General features: G+C 38.4%; 1 protein-coding gene across 14 annotated transcripts in view; it reads left to right on the top strand.

The window, feature by feature from the left end:
• KIF16B (kinesin family member 16B) overlaps positions 1-21,502 on the top strand; it is a 160,442-nt gene that overhangs the window by 55,748 nt on the left and 83,192 nt on the right. For all 14 annotated transcript variants that reach the window (XR_007201973.1, XR_007201974.1, XR_007201976.1 and 11 more), the window contains exons 13-15: positions 12,790-12,909; positions 13,460-13,511; positions 14,704-14,841. Coding sequence is in view for 8 of the 14 variants with exons in the window: in XM_048296073.1 (XP_048152030.1) it covers positions 12,790-12,909; positions 13,460-13,511; positions 14,704-14,841 (310 nt within the window). In the remaining 6 variants the exon portion in view is untranslated. The remainder of the gene's footprint in view (positions 1-12,789; positions 12,910-13,459; positions 13,512-14,703; positions 14,842-21,502) is intronic.

The following is a 21,502-nucleotide window of genomic DNA, read 5'->3' on the forward strand; positions in this document are numbered from 1 at the left end:
TGGGGTAAAATTTTAAGGTTGAGCCGTTCAGAAATAAAAGTTCTCTTCACCCATCTCTGGGAGCATTTCATCTCTAAGAACGGAGGCCCTTCTCCTTCCCTGGGAGCGGAGCAAAGGGTCTTCCTATCTTCATCTTTAGGACTATCTCTGGGAGCATCTCTAGGAACTGAGGTTTTCTCCTTTCCCATTTGGAGCAAAAGTCCTCGCCTCTTCCATCTCTCCCTGTTCAAGCTTTTAATGAAATTACAGCTGCTTCAGCATCTGCTTATCTCAGCACAGGTGCTTTTGCTCACAAGTACAAGTTGAATGCTCCATCCCCTATTTCATGCCTTCATGAAATTACAACGGGTATTCTGATACATCATAGCTTTACAACAGAATTTCAGCTTTAAGCATCTCCTCTTTCTCTTCCCTCAGGTTTTCAGCTCTTCACAGCACTAAAAGGGTTAATCTCACCTAGGCCTTGCAGCTGGAATGTTGCTTATCACTGTCGGTCACATGACCTCTGCCAGACAGCGGTGCAGCTTTAGCTGAATCTTGGCCACAGTGGGGGAAGGGGGGGGGGGGAGAGCCAAGCTGCTCCGGCTGCCCACAGCAGAGCTGTGGGGGGTTCTGCGGGTGGAACAGGGCCCGTTGGCTCCAGGATGGTCGTGGCCTGGCCTGACCTGGCCCGAGCAGGGCCTGGGCTGGGCCCGCTGGCCCGCACACGGGGCTCGCAGCCACCTGTCCCACCACCGGAAACGAGAGAGAGAGAGAGACTCTGCCTCAGAGTTTCCTATTCTTAAGTGTGCATCACGGAGGCGGTTAGAACTTTAAGTGGCTTAAAGAATTGTCCATATTCAAACTGGCCATCTGATAGGTCCTGTCAGGTCACAGAGGAAGCTGTAAGCACCCCTTTGCAAGAATATCACTTCCGGGACTATGCTTGCTAACCCATGACATGTGTTTTTCCCTCTGAGTATGAAAATGTTAATGAGACCTAGTACAGACAATACTGAACTCCTACAATCTAATGTAACTTAATATCCTTCTGTTTCCACTACAATCTTCCCAGAAGGACATAAAAATACCTTGTCAGCAGTGATTGACTCATCCAATAAGAGTCTTGTTAAAGAGAGTGCAGATTCAGTTTTATTTGTTGGAGGGTAATGTGCTAGTGTTTCAGGTTATCCCTATTTTAGGTACTGAAGTATCAGTTAGTGCTTGAGGATATTTTAGGTGTCTAATTCCCATTTGTTTTGAAGTGGCTTTGGCTGTATGAATATCGTAAAAACACAGGGTTTAGACAGAATTCTATGGGGCACTTATTTTTTGCTTTTCCCAAGCACAACTTCTTTCTCTGTGAAAGAAGTCTCATTGTTTTGCAGGAACTTTTTCAGCAAAAGACTTGTAGTTTCAGGCAGCTTCTGGCCTAGTAATAGTTCACCCATGAATATCAGCATTTCTACATCTGGAGTTTTTGCCCTTATGTAAATACAGAAAACATAGTTAAGACTAATTAATCCACAATAGACTAGACAAAAACTTAATCATCTTCAAAATGTCAACTTCTGTAGAACTTTTTGTTAAATATTCACGTTTAATTTCTTTCAAAGTCCTATTTGTAACATTTGGAAAAACTTGCTGAATTAAATTACCAGATTTTCTCTATGGTATATGTCTGTTAAAAAGTATCTTCCGGTACAGACGCTGCTCTAAACCCTTGATTGTCAAAGGTTGCAAGTTTTTGTTTTAAACGGTTGTTCATTGCCCCTTGTTCTTATTTTGTTGCTGTGTTCACAGAGCATAAGGAAACAAATCTGAGATAGGTTATATTTCAAAATGTAACAGTTTCAACTTCTTTGTAGCAATCCAAAGGTGCTCAGACCTTTAATTATCTGAAGAAGCAGTTTGATGCTATAAGGAGTGAAATTGGTTTCTTAACCTGCTCTTGGAAGCTTCATAGCATCCTCCTTCATTTGCATTCCTGAGCTCAGGCTACAGTATCAGACTTACACTTTTGACTGGATAAGGGCGTGGTCAAGCACAAGGGTTTGACAAGGTGATGGATGAGGCTCTGTTCTAGTTGGTGTCCTATGAAGGTCCCTTTCAACCCGAATGCTTCTATGATTCTACAAGAGTTGGGCAAAAAAGCTGCTGACGTGACTCATGAAAAGAACATATTTGAATCTTCCTAAAAACGATAATTTGTCTGTCTTGGTTTTTTTCCAGTTGAATGTGGAGACGTTTGTTTTCAAACAGAATTTCCGGTCAAGGGAAACAATCCAAAATCCCATCTTCCAGGCATCATACAAAGTTTGATTGCTATAAGGAACAAGATAAGCTATCCAGAAACTTAAAAAAGCCTGATCAGGATTCCCAATTGTGCATTATGTTTTGCATGAAGGAATGGCATGTCCATAGTTGTCTGGGTTGTTTGCTTTTTTTTGGTTCTTTGCTTGTTTGTGTTTTGTGTGTGTGGTCTGTTTATTTTTTCCCCAGTGGCATCTGCCTGTCATTTGTGCTTCTGCAGCTTCTGTGGGTGACAGCTTTTTGATGAGAACTCAGAAAACTAGACTTCGAAATATTGATATGCTAATTGATCTGCAGCATTTGTTAATTTACTAATTATGTGCTGCAGGGATACTCAAAATTTTGGGGAAAACAGTAAATTTTATACTCAGGCAGACTATCACATAACCAAAAATTATCTGTGTGAAAAACGAGGAGCATATAGTTTCAATTTTCTGGTGTTCATTTGAGTTGTTAATTGGCCCTTATAAGAAAGCACAGATCCGTTTGTCTTTTTGCTTGCATACCCCAACTTTGCAAGGAAGGTTTTTTCCACTGAGAAGTGCAACCGATAATGTGGTAAGTATGAAGTCCTGCTTTTGAGCAGCTGAAATGTAGGTATTTGAAATGCCCAGCTGATTTACAGTAGTCTGCCTGCCGTTTGCCTCTGTTAACAGTCTTTAATTACGTGATCACCTCGCTGTCTCTTACTATTTCTTTCTCTGGTTTCGGTCAGTGGAGGGATGGCTGTAAAATGCATCGTGGACTTGTGGAAGGAAGGAGTCCATGGTCTGATTGACCTTGATGGGTTCCAGAGTAACAGTCTGTCCTGGGTTGCAGTGTATTCTATTACCATCTTCATGAGCTGTTGAAATCAGGTGGGGCAGTGTTTCCTTGCCTCCTCCCCCCAGACTATCTTTCTGTTAATGGCCCATCATTGTCCTGCCTCATGATTCCCTCTGGACTATCTTCTGTTAATGAGCCTAATCAACACTTGGCCTCATGACTCATTACCCCATTGTGAGATGCTCCACCCAGAGGGAGGAACCAAGCATCCCATTGTGGATATAATCTGAGATGCTGAACACCAGACAACCCTTTCCACTGGATTTCCAGAGGAAAGGAGCTACACAGCCACCACTGGACCTTCTGAGGAAGAGCAGACCCTTTTTTTCTACAGGATCACTGCTTCAGAGGACTGCAGCCACCATTCTACCAGACTGCTACCACCACTCTGCCTAACAGGGACTCAGGTTGTATCTTGACTCTGTCAGTTTGAAACAGTGTTGTCTTTTAGGGTTTTTTTTCCTTTTCTTTAATTTCCCCATTAAATTGTTATTCTGACTTGGTGCCTCCCACTAGTTTGTTTTCAAACTAGTACGCAGTCACATATAGGGAACATAACAAAAAGGCAAAGGAGAATTTTAAGGTTAAGATTCTATTAACCAATGGAAATTGTATCTTACTGTATCCCTAACCCAGGGAAATTTGAGAGGGATTCCTCCTGAGGAACTTTCTTTTGGCCATTTTCCTTTAAAGTTGCTAGTCTCTTAAGATCTAAATAGATTAGCTGAATTTAAGACAGTCATTAATACTCTTAATTGGAATATGTCTGGGAGAGATTTTGGTTATATTTGGTTTTATGTTTAAATCTCTGTAGTTTTGTCTAAGTTTATAAGCTGCTTTACACAGTAAATCTAAAAGTTTTCTCTATTATTAAAATAACATATTTAAAAGTTTAATTTCATAGATTGCTTTTGGTAAAGCAATATCAAAGTTTGTCCTGGTTTCAACAAGTAGCTTTTGTTTACCAGTGATCTTGTTGGTCTTAATACACCTGTCACCTTGTTTTCATTAGGAAAGGATGTATTGTACGTGTTAGATTCAAGGTTACTTCAGTGTCACATAGTCCTTGTTGGCAGCATTTTTGAAAGAGATTTTTAATGTGCTCCTGATAGTTTATGATAATGAAGCATTTAAATGAATATTTCAAATGCCTAGTCTGCTTTTTGTTCAAATGGTTAGATTTAGATCCACTGTGAGGTCTTACTTAACTTCTGAAAATACGAAACTTGGTGTCCTGAATGCCTCAAAGGTTTAGGATTGAAAGAGGGGATTTGCTCTCCATCTGTTATGGCTGGTGATATTCACTTGCCAGTCATTATAAGTCATTGAAAAGTGCTCTATTTTACACCATATCTGTGCATTAATCCTTTATTTTGAGGTCATTTACATAGTGGAATTAATCACCTCCAGTAGATCTACAGTTTTGAGGTGCAGTAGTACCTCTCAGTAGTCACTGAATATTCAGGTGAGACACAAGGCTGCCATAATACACAGCATTTGCACACTCCTTTTTTCAAATGTCAGTATAGTTATAAAAATAACACAAAGTTTTTCCACTGAAGAAGAAGAACTTGCCTCATTTCTTACAGTATGTAAGTATAACAAACGCCATACCTTCTTTGGAGAACATGACTTCCTCTTTTATTGTTTTATATTAGCTGAGAAAAAGTATTTCCCTGAACATTTTTCTCAGAATGCAAAAAAGGTGACAGCTATCCAAGTTAAGGTTCACGTCAGTTAGCAAAATGCAATGGTCAGTGGTTGCTTCTTGAGCGTTGGGTAGATTGCTTTGCATTTTTTCCCTAAAAGTACGGCAGGTTTGCATCTTTCAAGGAAACGTTATTTTCTGTTAGTTGTTGGCAAAGCTGTGCTGGTTTACTTTCATTGACTCAATGGGCCCTACATTTAAAAAATACTCAAATGTAGGAAAACGGCAATCTGCTAAGAATGCCATAATGTCTCGTAGTCTGGATTACATAGTACAGTGCAAGAGATTCCTCCCTTCTGAATTTTTCCATTCAATTTTTGCTGAACATACCAAAAAAGGTGATGGGAACTTTACCCTTCAGTCTATATTTGGGATGTCTGTCTTAGCTATGAAATATGATTTCAGTATTCTTGTTTTTTGTTAGATATGATAATTCTTTTGACCTTGGTCTTAGGGGCTGATGCCAGATTATAGATATCTCAGTATAGGTTGCTTTTATTTAGTTTATTTTTAAAGGACACTTCCCTGTGATTCATATGGTACCTATTTCCTCTGACTATATTTCTGGATTTATACTCTTTTCATCTTGAGTTTTTCCCTTAGTTTGTGTTTATTTTCTTTTTCAACCTACCTTTTTAAAGGTAGGTGTGATCTTGTTTGGCATCTGTACATGTGGTTCATTATTGTGCATAATTAAAATTGAGGTCCTTGTATGCTGAAGCATGTGGTGTCCTCTTATGTTGTTCTTTAAAGGAGTTTAATTACTGTATTGACCTGTTGCAAGTTAGAATGACTTGTTCATTTTTATTTCATTATTAAAATTGTGAAATGAACTGTAGTTTCATTACATGTAAGTAAAGGACATGGACATTTCCTGTGTATCTTCTGGCTTTCAATCATTTTACTAGAAATGCTTCCATGTAGAGAGTTCAGGCCAATTGACAGTATACTATGTATAATTACACAGTTTTTATAGCTGTATTTTTATATGCTAATTTTGTATAGTTTTAATGGTAGGATTGGAGTATAATTTTAGATGAGATATATTTTACTGGAATTAGAATTAAGGGAAGATGTTTTGATAAGAAAAGTTCCGTTTCCTCAGCTGAGTTTACCTGCTTTACAAAAGAATAGTATCAACAATCCTAGTCACTTTATGATGAACAACCAGCTGCTAATGCTTTTTGTGCCAGCTTAACACACCAATTATTTTATGCTTTGGGTAAACAAAATCAAACTGATAGTTTTTAAAGGGCACTTTATCCTATCTTTTTGTAACATCCTCAAATGTTTGCCTTGAGATCAAATTGAATATATTTTTTGTGATTTCTGCCCTTTTAATAGGCCTTTAATTTGCATTAAAGTATCATGTAAGTGCAACTTTTATTTTCTGTAACTGACCTAGTTAAACCTAGCACATAATGTCTGGGAAAGAAGGTAAGGTGATTATACCTTCATCAATTTCCAGAAGAGTAATCATAAACTCTGTTCTCAAAATAAAATGAATGAAAAATAATTTGCTAAAATATTACCTTGTGTAACTAAACATTTAAAGCTAAATGCAAATGTTAAATTCAGAACTGTTATTCTGACTTATATTTGTTATGCTGAAGTGAATTGTGGAAGGACTCAAAAACTTGACTGATACTGCCTTCTGAATGGCTTATATTTGCTGGACTAGTGAGGAAAATTTAATTTGAAAGGAATGCTTTTCTTGAGAATACTTCTTTGAAATGGTGTCTTTCTTTCTGCCATGTCTTTCAAAATCATATTCATAATTCCTATAAATTTCTTGGGTTTTAAATAGTCATTTCCTATATAATTAATATTTGTCATGTTATCTGTAGTCTGTGATTTATTTCTTGAGCTGACTGGTCCTGGTGTGTCTGCCCAGTGTGTGCTGGATCTAGTTCTGTCCATCAGTGATCACCGCTAGAAACAGTGTGGGACTGGTTCTCATCTTGGTGGATGTTGATGGAGCGTTTGACTCTGGAACGTATAGGAAACTATTTCCTTATTTATGTAGTGTGGAGATTAGGATTTAAATACAATAAAAATGCTTATACAGAGGATGTGATGGAAGCAGTGTGGTACTGGGAGGGGACCTAAGTTTGTAGTTGTAGGGGTTTTGGGGAGGTGGTCCTGGAGCACATTTTTGGGCTTAATTCATGTTTAATGGTTTCTTTAAATGTGTTAACTGGGGAAGTTTGCTGATATTAAAGCTAATTTGTCTAGCAGAGCGTCTGACAGAGGATTGAGTGAGTCTAAGGATGACAAAAGGGTGGTTGATGGTAAATAGTTTGCAATGCAAAGGTGTTAATACACAGTGGAAGAGGAGGAGGAAGGCATGAGACTTTACTGTTACGAGATAGTATGTCTGCATAAAAGACACATGAATCTGGAAGGATCAGATAGATATTGTGTGTAGTGAGTGGAAGTAGGTGCTGGCAAAATTGTATACACACTGTGAACACTGGAAGTTGTCAAGGAAGAAGACCTTGAGAAAGGATGTCCTAAACTCTGGGATATGGTGAGCCTGGTCATCTCCTGGGGGGAAATGCTTTGAGTTTGACCTAGTATAACCACACTAAGGAGAATAGATACCACTGCTGCCAGTATCAATGAATAAAGGCTGGAGAAGGAAAATTATTATTTCAGCTGAATGTCAGTAGTGATGCAAAGTGCATGAATGTAAACTGGCTATTACCAAGTTCAGACCAAATATTTGAAATAATTTTACTTCATACAATGGATGAGAGCCTGAGTGTAATCTATAAAATTACTTGTTACGGTGTTTGGGCACAGCACTTGTGACACAGGAGGTCACTTTTCAGTTGTTTCTTCTTAGGTGGGAGAAATGTTGCTGACATTTCAAGCAGAGGTAAAATTCCTCAAGTTTTTCTTTAATTACAGAACTAATCAAATCAGCTTTCTTGTGTTTTGTGGGGCTTACTGGCAGCTTCACTAATTTTTTGCTACACTTGCTTCTTAATACTGGGAATGCAACTTCAGTAGCTGCCTGTCATCTTTATAAATATAATTATCATGCAATGCAGTTGAAAATTCAAAGGAGTTGTCAATCTGTTTATGTAGCACTTTGAGAAGAATTGTATCTAGAATTCAGATAATTTATCTGAAATTCTGTGAACAGAAACAGAGGTCTGTCTGCAGTATATTCCTCTTATATTCCTACTATTTTTAATCCATTCAAAGCCTACATTAGGACTGTACCACCTGAATGATGGGAATAAGCTCCACATAGGTGAGTTATGGTTTATTCAGCTGTACTCAATTTTGGAGTATAAAACAGGGCAAGTGGATAGCAATCCTTGTCCAGAAAACTTCCCATGCTTTCCATGTCTGTGATTGTTGAAGTTAGGGAACCCCAGGCAATGGATACCCTGTGCCTTTGTCCACAAGTACCTCTTTTCCTTTTCTCACCTTTTTTTTCCAGGCAATTTTTTGCAGCCATGTAAATTACTGGTGTCCACAGTGTCCTTGTATTTAACAACAAGGGATTCCTTTTGGTTTTGAACTCCTGATGATCAATTTTCTTTTCTACTTCCTCATATAAGAAGCATCAAGGCACCACTGCTTGTTTGGGAATTTCCCCCCTTGGGGTTTTTGCACATTCATCATAGTCCTGCCCTGCACTTTTGTCTCATTTTCTCTTTTCTTGGAAGGGTTAACTCTGGAAACTCAAACAGTGTAGCCCTCTTAGCGCACACATGTATGAACTAGGTGTGAAGTGGGTCTGCCTATATTGCCATGTATTCTTTGCTGTAATCCAGTAGTACAGCCCTCAGCTTCCTGTGTTTGTCCAGAACTACTGCAACAGAACTGTGCTTTTAAGTCACCTAATCTTCTGCAGTCCCGTGATGGAGAATATGTAAGTTTCTGACTTCAGTGAGAGAAGTTTTGGATTTTCACCCATGCTGATTATGGCATGACCAGCTGAGGCTGTTTCACGCATATTTCCTCTCTCTATTTACATAGTCTCTTTAATGCCATGTATATGCTGGATTTGGAAATCAGCTTTTTCGGGAGCATTTGAATTCTGAACACTGTGCAATATTTTTTTCTCTAGGTATGAAACATTTGTTTCCAGTGATTTAAAGGAAATGCAAAGTGTGCTGAATATATAACTGGAGGAAAACCAATTAAGAATTAAGAACTTCCCTTGTGCGCAGTTTACATTTATGCATTTTATAGATGACTTAATGTTAGTCTGGGGCCATTGAGCATAGTCAGACCTTTTTGTGAACTCAGGATATAATAGCATATTTTCAATAAAATCAAATGCACTTAAAGTACCTGTTGGCATAAGAATTTTCTCATATATAGTCTGGTTAAATATTAATGCAAAGACTTTTGCTATTGCACATTTTTGCACATAGTATTTAAATTTGGTATTACACTTTTTTTTGCATAATTTAAATGTAGAAATCTGAACATCATGCTAGCTAAGTAAATTGTCATGTTTTACTGAAAGTGACCTGCACCGTGTATTCTTAGGACTGTGTGCCAGCAGCTATCTGTTCAATTTTTAAATAAAAGAATTGCATTTTTGGATTGGAAAGCATGACAAAAATTGAACTCCCCTGAGAGGTTCTGTTCATTGCAGTGCACTAATTACATATAATCTTTAATATGTGCTGGGACAATAGCAGCATAATGTTTCCCTCCACTAGTAGATTGGTCAAGGAATGTTAGAAATGTCTTTTGGACCTACTTTCTTTTTAATTTAATTCTGTATCTTGTTGGCCAAAAAAAGAAAAGCTGTGTGGCTCTATTTTTGTGTGTGCATTTAAAGAAATAACATTTAAAGACATCCTGTGTGTCACAGTGGTCGTCTTTATAATGGGTAGTTGTATATGATGATGATGAATTTTTCAGCTCAAGTGAGTACTTTAGTCAAAGATTTGTTCTTAAAGCTACCAGATCATATCTCAGTTTAGAAGTGCCACTGTATCAGTTAATACAGTAAACTTAATACATCAGCACAGAAGAAATGAGATTTCACAAGCACTTTTATATCTCTCTATATAAATGTAAATGAATTTACTGTATCAGGATATTTCTGACAGCTGAGTCAGAGCTGAATTCAAAGAGACAATTTAAATATACAATAAAATCTCTTTATTTTAACTTTCACTTAAATAAGTAGTTTTTTGTATAGTGACTCAGAATTATTTTCTGAGTTTCTACTCTTCAAGTGAGTCCCTTTGGTCTAGCAGCTCCCAAAGAAGAAAACCTTTTTTTGCTCCCAGCACAGTAGCCACTTAGATCAACTGAAGTGCTCCTTTGTGGATAATACTTGGCTTGCTTTATTGTCCACAGCTTGTGAACACATCCTAAATACTGAGGGAGTATGTGTACGCTTTTCTGTTCAAGGATAATTCAAGCTAAGAAGCATGTGGGTACATTCAGTTTTCTTCAACTGCACCTTGAGATTTTCATAAATTTTCTGACTTAGTAATTTTCAATAGGGACAGCAACCTTTCATGCTCTTGTCATTTGACTTATGGATTCACCACTTCTTAAAATCATGTAGCACAAATGAAAGTAAATCAAATAGTGGATTAAATCTAATAATTTCTCTGCCTTGTAATATCTTACAGACCTTCAATTTATTTCAAAAGAGGTCTGTCCCTCTTCAGAGATATCCTTCCTATGCTGTTGAGGATGAAAGGGGCAATTTGACTACTTCTTTTGGGCCTTTTTCTTTTCTTTTTCTCACTGTTAGAGAACAGAGTAATAAAGATCTATTATTGGTGATGTTTCTGTGATTTTATTTTGGGGCAAAAGTGCACTGTTTGGCATTTGGAAGCATCCTTGCAGAAGCTTTTGAATTTTTAAGCCAAGCGATTAAAGTTTAGGAGTTACTCCAGGTATCTAATTAAGATTCAGTGTTTTTTTAGTAAATTGTATCTGAAGATAAAAGCTAATTTACAACCTATATTAAACTAAAAGATATCATAGTTAATCACAGCTACTGTCTGCTGCATTTCTTTTAAAATTTCCATTAAAAGGATGCATTCTGTGCGTGAATGGCAGTTGTTTACAAAGTATGACTTTAGAAACTCAATTAATTTATGTTCTTTAATTTTAGATCTGAATAAAAAGCCAAGCTATCTGTTTTAAATCACAATTATGCATGATTTATTTCTGATTATAGTAAAAAGGTGTTGAATATTAAAAGACTGGAAAATAAAGAATCATATTGTTTCTTTATTCTTAATTATTTGTGAGCTATTTCTCACCCAGTGATAATTTCTTTGTCTCCTGGGATGTTTTATTTTTTCCTCTGTCAGGGACGTTGGCAAAAAGCAAACATGCTTTGTTGTGCTGGGGAAAAAATATTCAGCTCTTAATATTTTATCAATTCCATTGGGCCAAAGGTGCTGGCAGTAACCAGTCACCGGTCCTCAGAGTCTTGTCTTCATCCTTGTCATATGGGAACATTATAAATTATGTATAACTTTAGATGCTAGTCAATAAATATCTAATATGTGATAGGTATTTTTGACTGAAATTACTTTTTCTCCTGAACAATTAATTAAGCTGTATTTTTTAGATTTATGATGCGACTCTTTTATAATATCAAGGAATATCTGGGCGCATTTTGAATGTCCGACCTGCACATGAATCACAGCTTATTTTTTTTATTTCTGAATGCTGGAGAACTTTTTCATTCATCCTTGACCAGAGTAACATTTCCCAGTTTTGTTTTGCAGAGTTTTATATGTTGTATTATCATCTTACTTTTTCCAGATATATCCATACTTGGAATTTTTTAGACAGTATCAGTATTGACCTTTTTTGTCTGTAGGGAAATGAGGTTTTACATCTGCTTTCTTCCTGTAGACTTGCAGATTGCTGTACTTAGGAAAATGCATATAACAATCTATCTGTTGTTTTTTCTTTCAAACAATGTAGTGTCTTTTTGGCTCTGGAGAAGGCATTTGATGACTTGGAAAAGGAGTAGTCATGCAGCTGTCAGAAAACTTATTTTCCTGTTTTACTAGCCCCCGGAGAAAAGTGTGCTCCTTGTAATACACAGATGGAATATCTGCTGACATTGCCTGTGCTTCATGCATTGTCAGGGCTTAGTTCGTTTACACAGAAAAACACATTTGTCTTGAAAAATGGTGTGTTTCTGTGTGCACATTCATGGTCTCTACTGTTGTTATCTTCCAGGCCTGGGAGCCAATAGGATTCTGTTTCAACTTGAAAGTTAAACTTCTTAAAGACAAAAATTACTTCAAAGCTATAATTAATTTTTTATTTATTGCATAGACTGTTGTGTACTACATCATACAATACTTTATCCAAGGTTGAAGTCTCCTACTTGCAGTCCTGCTGAATGATGCTTCAACCTATGGATGGCTGTACAATGTGGCCCAAAGGAATTTTGGAGAATTGAAGTGATGTGCTGTGAATATTTCTTATGTTTATTTACTACTGGCAGTGCTTCTCTTACATTGCATGTTATTTTAACTGCTTAGGTTTACTGAATTCTCAGGTGTCAGGGGTTTTTATTGTGCAAGGTTCAGCTTATTTAAAGGACTGCTGAAGAGTTTCAATGTTCTGTTCCGTTCTTTAGCTGTACTGAATGCTGAGGAGTTTGAAATTCTCCTTACCATTATGAAAGGTGGCACATAGCTTGCTTTTAGACAATGTTGCTTTGTTACGCTCTTGATTGATGTTCCTTACCTGGTATAATTCAGCTGTTTGTCTGGTTTCCTTCAAATAACACCTTCACAGATTTCCTCAACAGCAATGTTGGAATGCTTAACAGAAGTAGAGGTCAGGTTTAAAATGTAAAATCAAAAAATTCTAAAAAATTGCTCTTTCTTTGGTGTGATACTACAGAGAAGAAGTTACATTAAATGTAGTTTAGAAAGAGAAGGAAGAGGGGTATTTCTTGCACATCCTAATAAATAGACTTTTGTCCTTTTTAGGAGCAAACCTTGGCTCTGAGGAAAGAAGGGATAGGTGTTGTGTTAGATTCTGAACTGCCTCATCTCATTGGCATTGATGATGATCTTCTCAGTACTGGTATCATCTTGTACCACTTGAAGGTAAATACACATCTGTGTTTCCATAGCCTTTATATGCCTTATGATTTTTTCAGTAGAAAAATTATAGTATTGATTTGCTATCTATATATAGTGCTCATTACATTCCTATGGTAAGAAAAGCTCTTTATGCTGCTCTGCTGCTGCAAGAAAAGCTCTTAAGAAGTTGCAAGTGATGAAATTAAAATATCTGTTTAGGTTTATCCTGAGAATCAACTGGTTAACCAGAGATAGGTATTTCATATTTTTATCTGTGTATTGGTTTGTCATTCATGTAATTATAAAGCTTGACCTTTAAAATCCAAATCTAGATTGTCTCAAAACTGCAAAGGTGGTTCTGCTCTGGACAGTTGAAACTTGAATTTGCTGATAATACTGCGGAATAAAGACTGTGAAAGCATTCTGAAAATGCTGTGTGATTCCTTCTTTTCATGTATATTTAAATACATATTTCGTTCAGGTTACCCTGAGAGAGTGGAAGGATAAATTATATTATTGTGGGGAAGATAACGAGATTCCAACTGGAAATAATGTGTGTTTCTCTCTTAATTAGGAGGGCCAAACATATGTTGGCAGAGAAGATGCTATGACAGAACAGGATATTGGTATGGAATTTGGCATTTTTATATTCTTTCTTCTTCCAGTATCCTAATATATGAACTAAGCTTCATATGGTTTTTTCCCCTTTTCAGTTAGTTGTTCTGTGTTTTGTGTATTTTAATTTTTGGAAAATCTGAAAGTTGAATTGCATGGAGTTAACTTTAAAGAGCATGACTTCTAGCATAGCTTGTGGGCTTTAATTATATTCATATACTCGTTACTAATTTATTTTTTGCTTCTCTTGAAATAGCACCTGTAAAAATACTATTCTTTTTCATATAGCACCTGTCACAGTTACTGTAAAATCATTCTCTTAACTTTTGTGTAATGACAGCATTGTTATACTGTTATATCTAAGATAGTCTTGGGACTTCAGATTTGAGTTTAAAAAAATTCTGAATGTTGGTAGAAATCTACGGATTTTCCTATTGATTTCTTACCAAAGCAACTAACTGCTAGATCTCGACTGTCCTATCACATAAGTTTTACGTAAGTTCCTGGAAGGCAGTTCATTAAGTAAACTGCACCCTTTAATTCTTGGGTGAGAATCTGAGAGTCAAATAACTTAGTTTGGTGTATTTTCATGGTTCAAAAGTTGTCTGGATTTAATTTATTATAATAAATTCCATGAAACTACCAAACTTGATGCTTTGGATTATTAAGCAATAGATATAATCATACATTATTGGAAGAAAAAATAGAAAGTAGCATAACTGATTGATAGAAGCCCTGAATATCACAGGATGTAAGAACTTTAGGCTTCCTTTTGTCTACAATGGCATATTATATCCTGTCTTTTCAGATTTAAGCACGTTTGCCTTAAGGTCTACAAGTTTTCATTATTTCCTGGTAAAACTGGTCAAAGAATCTCTCTCTACAAATATGTGAATTATACTTTTCTGTTTTTTATTGGAAAGAAAGGAGCATTTGCTAATCACGTATCAAAGCACAGGAATAAAGAGCATTACACAAAAAAAATGCAAAACCAACCCAGCACACTACTTTCCACTAGAATAAAACAGTAAATATTTAAGGCATGCAGGACGTGATAAAGGAAGGAAGAAAACATTGTCCAGAATAAAGAGAAAATATACTCTCAGATATGTAGTGCAATGTGTCTTAATAAATTATTATTAGCATGTTAATCTTACCGGTTGTGAGGAGTCTAATTATGTTATCTTACTTCTTTGTGTTTAGTTCTTCATGGCCTTGATCTGGAAAGTGAGCATTGCATCTTTGAGAATCTCAATGGAACTGTGAACCTCATACCACTGAATGGAGCGCAGTGTTCAGTGAATGGTATTCAGATTACAGAACCCACACACCTCAACCAAGGTATTACCTAGCTTAATGTCATTTTTCAGGCACAGCCTCTTCGCTTCTTCCTGGCAACCGCACTGAAAAATATTTATGTGTATATAAAGGGGTTACTGTTTAATTAGTTTTAATTTCATGTCTTCTCAACTACAATCCAAAACCACCAGGAAAACCCCATGGTGTTTTTATTGTCAAAGAATTGCCATGTGGTGAAAAGACAATTCTTTATTGATTTCAACCACTTCTGTATTGGTTTGAAAGACAGGTGTCTGCCTAGGGTGGGAACCTCCCTTGGAATGGAGAATATGACTCCCTTCTCTCGGAATTATTATAAACTGAAATTAAGGGGCTTTCAGGCAAAGATATGGGAAAGAGAATAACAATTCTTTACCATGTAGGGATAACAAGGCAAACGAACAACAACACTGGCAGCAACAACAAACAAAACTGGAAACCCAGTGACAGCCTTCTTGGCTGCAGGTGGTTTCCCCTTCGGTGCAGTTCCACTCACAGCCGGCAGGGGCGCTGGTGGCTCCTGGCTGGGCAGGGTGGGTGTGATGATTCCCCTGCGCCTGCAGGGGGCGCTGTGTCACGAATTCAGTTGTGTCTCTCTCACATGGTGATGGCGGGCAGGCTGGACGGCAAAAATGGGCTGCAGCAGGAACCTCAGAGAAGGGACTGGAATGGCAGGGTGGGCTCACCTGGGGTGGCAAGCAAGAGGTAGCAGAAACTCTGCAGCTGTAGCAGGGGTCACAGGGTGTCCCGGCAGGCAGAGGGTGTGGGTTAGAGTGCAGTGAAAAAGCCCAGGGCAGCGGCAGAAAGCAGCGGAGCTGGGCAGTGGCAGCTGAGCTCCTCCGCAGCAGCTGCCGCACACAGCCAGGGAGATGTGCCCTCTGGGAGGGGGTTGGGGTCCCGGTCTTTTCCCCTGAGGCACCCAAACAGATGGCAAGGGTCCTTTTCCAGTGAGGCAGGGTGCCAGTAAGATCCCAGTTCAATGGCTGCTCTCATGAGCAAAGGCTCAGCCATGGCAGGAGAAATAGGGCAGGGCTGGGCTCTGGCAGCTGCAGCCAATTCCCCCCACAAGCAGCAGCTCTACCATTCTCCTCTGAAACCAAGAGCTAGGAGATGTGCCCAGCCCCCTTTTCCCCAGCCCAGTTCTCCTGGTATCTCTGCCCTTCCAAGAGAAACCCTCAGATAAGAGAAGTGCAGCCAGGTGCCCTCCTCCCCTGAGCTGTGGCCACTTCTTTAGTCTCTCTTAAGTACCAGTCGTTATTGTTTCTTAACAACAAAATGGGAGAAAATTCCCTAAGAGAAAGAAATCAAAAAAAGAAAAAAGCCTGAACACAAACAACTTCAATAATCTTGGTTATGGTTTGATAGTTACCCTTTGATTCTGTTCATTTTTACACAAAGCAAACTCCATGCCAGATTGCTGTAATGTTAAGAAAAAGAGTATAGATCTCCACAGGACTAAAATAATGTCAGAGGCACCCCTGTCCCTCTCCCCAAGTTTCAGCTTGTTCCTACTTAATACTATCGCCAAATGCTTTTGTACAGCAGGAGATTGAGCTGGAGAATCTGTTTGCTGCAGTTTTAGGAAATGACAAGAAGGGAGAGGCTAACCCTTAGGGAGGAGGTTGAGAGAATTACAATTTTAATATAAAAGGTTTAAAATCTGGAAATTAAAAAGCACCCAGGACAGCTGGGAACAAAGATATATGGTGTTGGCCTGGAAAGGACTGAGTGCCAAGTGAGCTGGTGAGTGCTGCAGCAGAGCTTCATGATGTTTTATCTTCCAGGAGCACCTAGAATATCTTCCCATTTGGCAAGGAGCTGAAAAAGACCTGTTTAGGAGTGAGGCTGTGACACAGCTCAGCTGCTGAAAAACCATCTCACTTTACTCTGAGAGCTTCTTTTCAGGGAAGTAAACTTAGCCTAACAAAGGAAGAATGCAGTGTTAAAGAAGGGGAGTCTTGCATCCTTTCTGAAATCCATCAAATGCTTCTAAAGGCTGCCTGCAGAAATCGAGGAGTTTTGGTGTAGAGAGGTGACATTGGCATTTTTTGTTAGAGTGCCTATTTCTTCATGCAAAATGAGAGGCATATGTGCTTGTTTCTATTGCAGATAGGGGTGGAAAAGAAAAAAGCCCAGCTCCTTTGGTCTTAGGTTTGAGTAAATCTCATGCATAAATTATTAACAACATTGACATTAATAGCAAATAACACTGTAAACAATAAAAATTGAGTTGTGATGAATCATCTTTATTTTATCCTGCTGCATTTTGAAAGCAGAAAATGTTCAGGGTGCCTCAGAAGAAAGTAGGAGTTTGGATGCTATATCCCTCTTTCAGATGCATATTGATGAGTGGGAAAGACTCCACTACTAGAATAAGTAGTAAAGTAGGTATGTTTATTCCAGCACTGGGATGCATGGGGGATAATTCCTCCAAAGTCATGCGTGCCGATAGCTGCATTCAGCTTGGTATATATAGGGTTATAAGTTCCATATTCATTGAGTTTCCCAATACACCTATACATATTCATCGCCTAGCCCCTCCTAGCCTCGCTTCGTATTACAATGAGCCCAGAAGTAATTTACATCCGCGTTGCGCTTGCGCAGTGTTGTCTGGTGGTGTGGGCAGAGGTCTCTGAGATGAAATAAGAGTCTTCCTCAGATGAAGTAAGGAGTCTTCCTCATCCTGAACTTTTCACCTTTCCTCCCTGCGCATGCTCTTTAAGCCCCTGAGCTAAGTCCAAACTTCAAGACTGGTTTGAGTTAGTTTTAGGTTAAAAACAGGATCTTTGGTCAAGATTCCTTCGCCTTATCAATAATCTCATATCTTCTCATCCTGCTTTGGTGGGCACAATAAGTGTTGGGCAAGTGGTATGCATTGCTTCTAACAAATGAATTCTTAGTAACCTCTAATGAATTCTTTAACCTCTGCTTACCCATCCCCCTGATTCAATATTACAACTTGATTTTTGTGCTTCTTAAAGTGGAAACATGACTTTTTTCCCTCACAAAATTTTTTAGACACAAATTTGCAACTCAAAGGAGAAAGGGTTGTCTAGGGTTGCTAAATTGTAAAAAACAGCTGCATAAGCTGACCTTTCGTGTGTGCAAGGAGACTGAGTCTGAGAGGAAGGTAGCAACTGTGACATTAGGTGTGCACAACTGATGAAATCAGTAGTTTAAGGACTCATGTGCAATCCATTTATCCCAGCTGTGTTAGCATTTAGTCTCACAGCATGAAGAGCCAGTGTCCTTAAATACCTGCTTTTAGGTAACACTGATTAACTGCTGATACATTTAAATGTTTCCGTTCATCATTAATAGCTGTTCATTTGACAATGTGTTAAAATTTTAGACCATCATGGAGTTTAAAAAAAGTAAGAGGCATGGTAATTAATTGCCACTTCCTTCTATGGATTTCTTCCATCATTTGCAAATTCTGTCTAATGTGGTGTTTTTGTTAATGTAACTGAATTAACAATATTTTTTTACTCATAAGAACATATGGAAGGATTTCTAAAGGTAACTGAGTTATATTCACAATTAAAGTTTGTCATTTACCTTAAATATATCCTCACCTTAGAACAAGTTTTTGGGGTTTTGGGCCAAACGGTCAACCTTAATGTACTTAAAACAGAAACCTAGGAGTTATTCAAATGACCCATCATTTAGGATGAACTCTCATGTGCTTCCTGTTAAGTTTCTCTCTCCTGTCTTCCTTGAAATTTATGAAGTTAGGGACACACATCTATAACTATTAATTCTGAAAATTTAATTAATTTATTTAAGTTGCTTCCACCTAGTGAAGTGGCCACAAATGTTTAGAATTAATTATTTTTATCTTCACTTGAAAGTGACTGAAGGAATTTCATAGAGATTTATGAAATCTATTTTTGAGATTAGACTGAGGTAAACTGCAAATGTGATCCGAAATTGAGCTGTTGTGTAGACAGCAAAAAGTGCCTGTAGTGCTTTTTGCCATTTATTTGCTAAGACTGAATAACCTAATTTGAGTTGATATTCCTAATGTTGGGAAAATTAATCCATGAACACCAGCGGTTTATGTCCAAAAAGGAGACAGAGGAGTCCTGTTACTGTATTCAAATAAAGGCAGAGGCCATGAGGCATTCTCCAGGGGTCTCTCAAATTGTTAGAGGACGCAGCCCCCTTTTTATCCTAATTTCCCGACTTCATTTACCTCTCTTTCCCCATTGACTGAGGTACTTGAGAGGTACAGACTTCCTGAAATGCTTAATACAGACCCCCTTCTAATGTATACCTCCCCCCGCCTTTTTCTTTTCCTATGGAATTTATGGTTCTTTCCATTGCTTCTTTATCTCTCAGTATCTATCTTTACCTATCAGCAAACCCACAGTTTGTTTGTAAAGACAAATCTCTCTCATTCCTTTCAATCCCTCCTCTTTTAGTTTCTCAATAATTGTCTTTACAAATTTTAGTTACCATTGACTTACTTTTCTGTTCTTGGGTCTTTTTTTTGTTTTGTTTTGCATTTTGTTTTGCAGTTACTTGCAGTGACATCATATTCTGTCCGTTTTGTAGCCATTTCTGGATCAGTAGGCATGGCTACTGCCTGCATCCCCTTGATCACATGTTGAATAAGTTGCACTAAGCAAGGGATCATGCATGGTTGTTCCGGTTTGGCCAAATTTAGAAATATATACTCTGAGAGAAGGCACAACCACCCCTCCCCCCACCAGGTTCGGGAAAAAATAAATTTTCCTCAAAGGAAAGTGAAAGAGATAAAAACTATTTATTTAACAAACACACAGGAAAATGATAATAATGCTAAATAATAAAATCTCTCGCTGTGGAGGAAAAACCTGGGAAAGTTTAAGTGTCAGAGTCCTCCCTTTGGTCTCCTTGGATCTGGGGCTTGGCCCAGGGCCAGGCCCTTTGTGCCCAGTGGAAAGTCCTCCTGATGTGCTCTGATGTTGAAGCAATCAAGCAGTCCAGTAGAAAAGGGAGAAAATCTGAAATTCCAGGGAAGGAAAAATTCAACTCTCAGTCTCTCTTTGGAGAAAAAGCAGCTGAACCACTGGCCAAAAAAAAACCTGTCCTTGGGAAACCAGCAAGCCAGGTCCTTCTTCCCTCCCCTGCCACAGCTGGGAAAACCAATTGCTATCTGTGTGTGACCTTGAACAAGCTGCAAACTGCTTTAATGAAGTTTTGCTCAGTTTTTCCTTCCCCCTCTCAGGCTCAGTTTAGAGGCATAGAAAGGCACAGAAATTAATTTCTGGGCATAGGCAGCGATATGGGATACATATCATAAAGTCACCCCAAGACAATGGTAAAAAGATTAGGGTTCCTGTGATGCCTTTTCTTGGTCTTAAAATCAAGAGTCATACACGGTTAGAAGGGGAAAAGGGATTTTACCTTGGTATTTATTTTAAGGATCATATGCATTGAAATGCACCCCGCAAAAAATGCCCCCCCCAAAAGATGGGGTATAACATCATAGGTTTTACTAATTAGCGTATCTATCAAAGATTCCCCAATGAGAGGCTCAAGTGAGCCCCCCTCCCCAAGGAGCCTTCCCCCTGGATGGTTCTATCTTAGTTTACAGAATGTGTTCTGGAGAGGACCTTGGGGTCTGGGGCACACTGATCCCTAGCTAGGAAGCTTCTAAAATGTTTAGTCTCTTAGCTTGACAAACGAGTCCAAGAATGTAGAGAAAAAGCACTAAGAATACAGAAGTTGTAAAAAACGTATAATGGGTATAAAAGAAAAGGCAAAAAATCTTCATGGCATCATCTACAGCACATATGAGGAAAAAAAAGCATTTGTTTAACCCACAGTCCACCAGGTAACCACAAAAACGTGTCTCATTCCCATCCTTTCCATGTTTGGACCAGTACATGATCTAACTTTCTTACTAATTTTGTTATTTGTTTCACCACTTTTCCATTGTCATCTATTTGCAAACAGCAGTTTGAGTCATTTAATTTTCCACACACTCCCCCTTCTTCTGCTAATAGATAAACGCAAAGATAAAGTCCAGTCACAAACACTTTTTCCCACGTATACACTTCCTGTTCTCTTTAGACAATAAATGCCTCTTTCAGAAGAATGAAGTCACCATGGACTTTCTTCTTCACCCCAAAATCCCGTTCTGTTATGGACCTCACTCAGGGTGCTGATTCACCATTTAGGCTCAACTGGGCTGGCCACCCATGACCAGTCTTCAGAGCCTCCTGGCCCTCCACAGACCCAACAATTGCTAAGGTTAAAGGTTTTTGCTACTTCTTCTCCTAAGATTAAAAAATTATTCTCCCACCTCTGGCCCAAACCTAACTGACAATATAAAGGTAAGATTATTAAGAGAAATGTTCTAATGGTGTAATCTCCTAACCTAATTTTTCACTGTCACATTGTCTCTGAATCGTGCCAAAACCGGGCCAGGAGAGTCTTCAGAGACGGAGTCAGAGAAGTGGGTATTTGCTTTATTCAGCACGCTGGGTGTGTGGGGATCGCTCCTCCAAACACACACACCGGTGCTTCCTACAACACAGTATTATGGGTTTAATTATGAATATTCATCACATTCCTTGCGACAGGCGCGGTTATACAAATTATTTCTCGGAAGTCATTAATATCATTAGCATAAGGGTCACACATGTGCTGTGTGTCCTGGTGGTTGTGCTGAGGA

This window comes from Corvus hawaiiensis, chromosome 3, assembly GCF_020740725.1.
Source record: "Corvus hawaiiensis isolate bCorHaw1 chromosome 3, bCorHaw1.pri.cur, whole genome shotgun sequence".
In the NCBI taxonomy this organism is placed as follows: domain Eukaryota; kingdom Metazoa; phylum Chordata; class Aves; order Passeriformes; family Corvidae; genus Corvus; species Corvus hawaiiensis.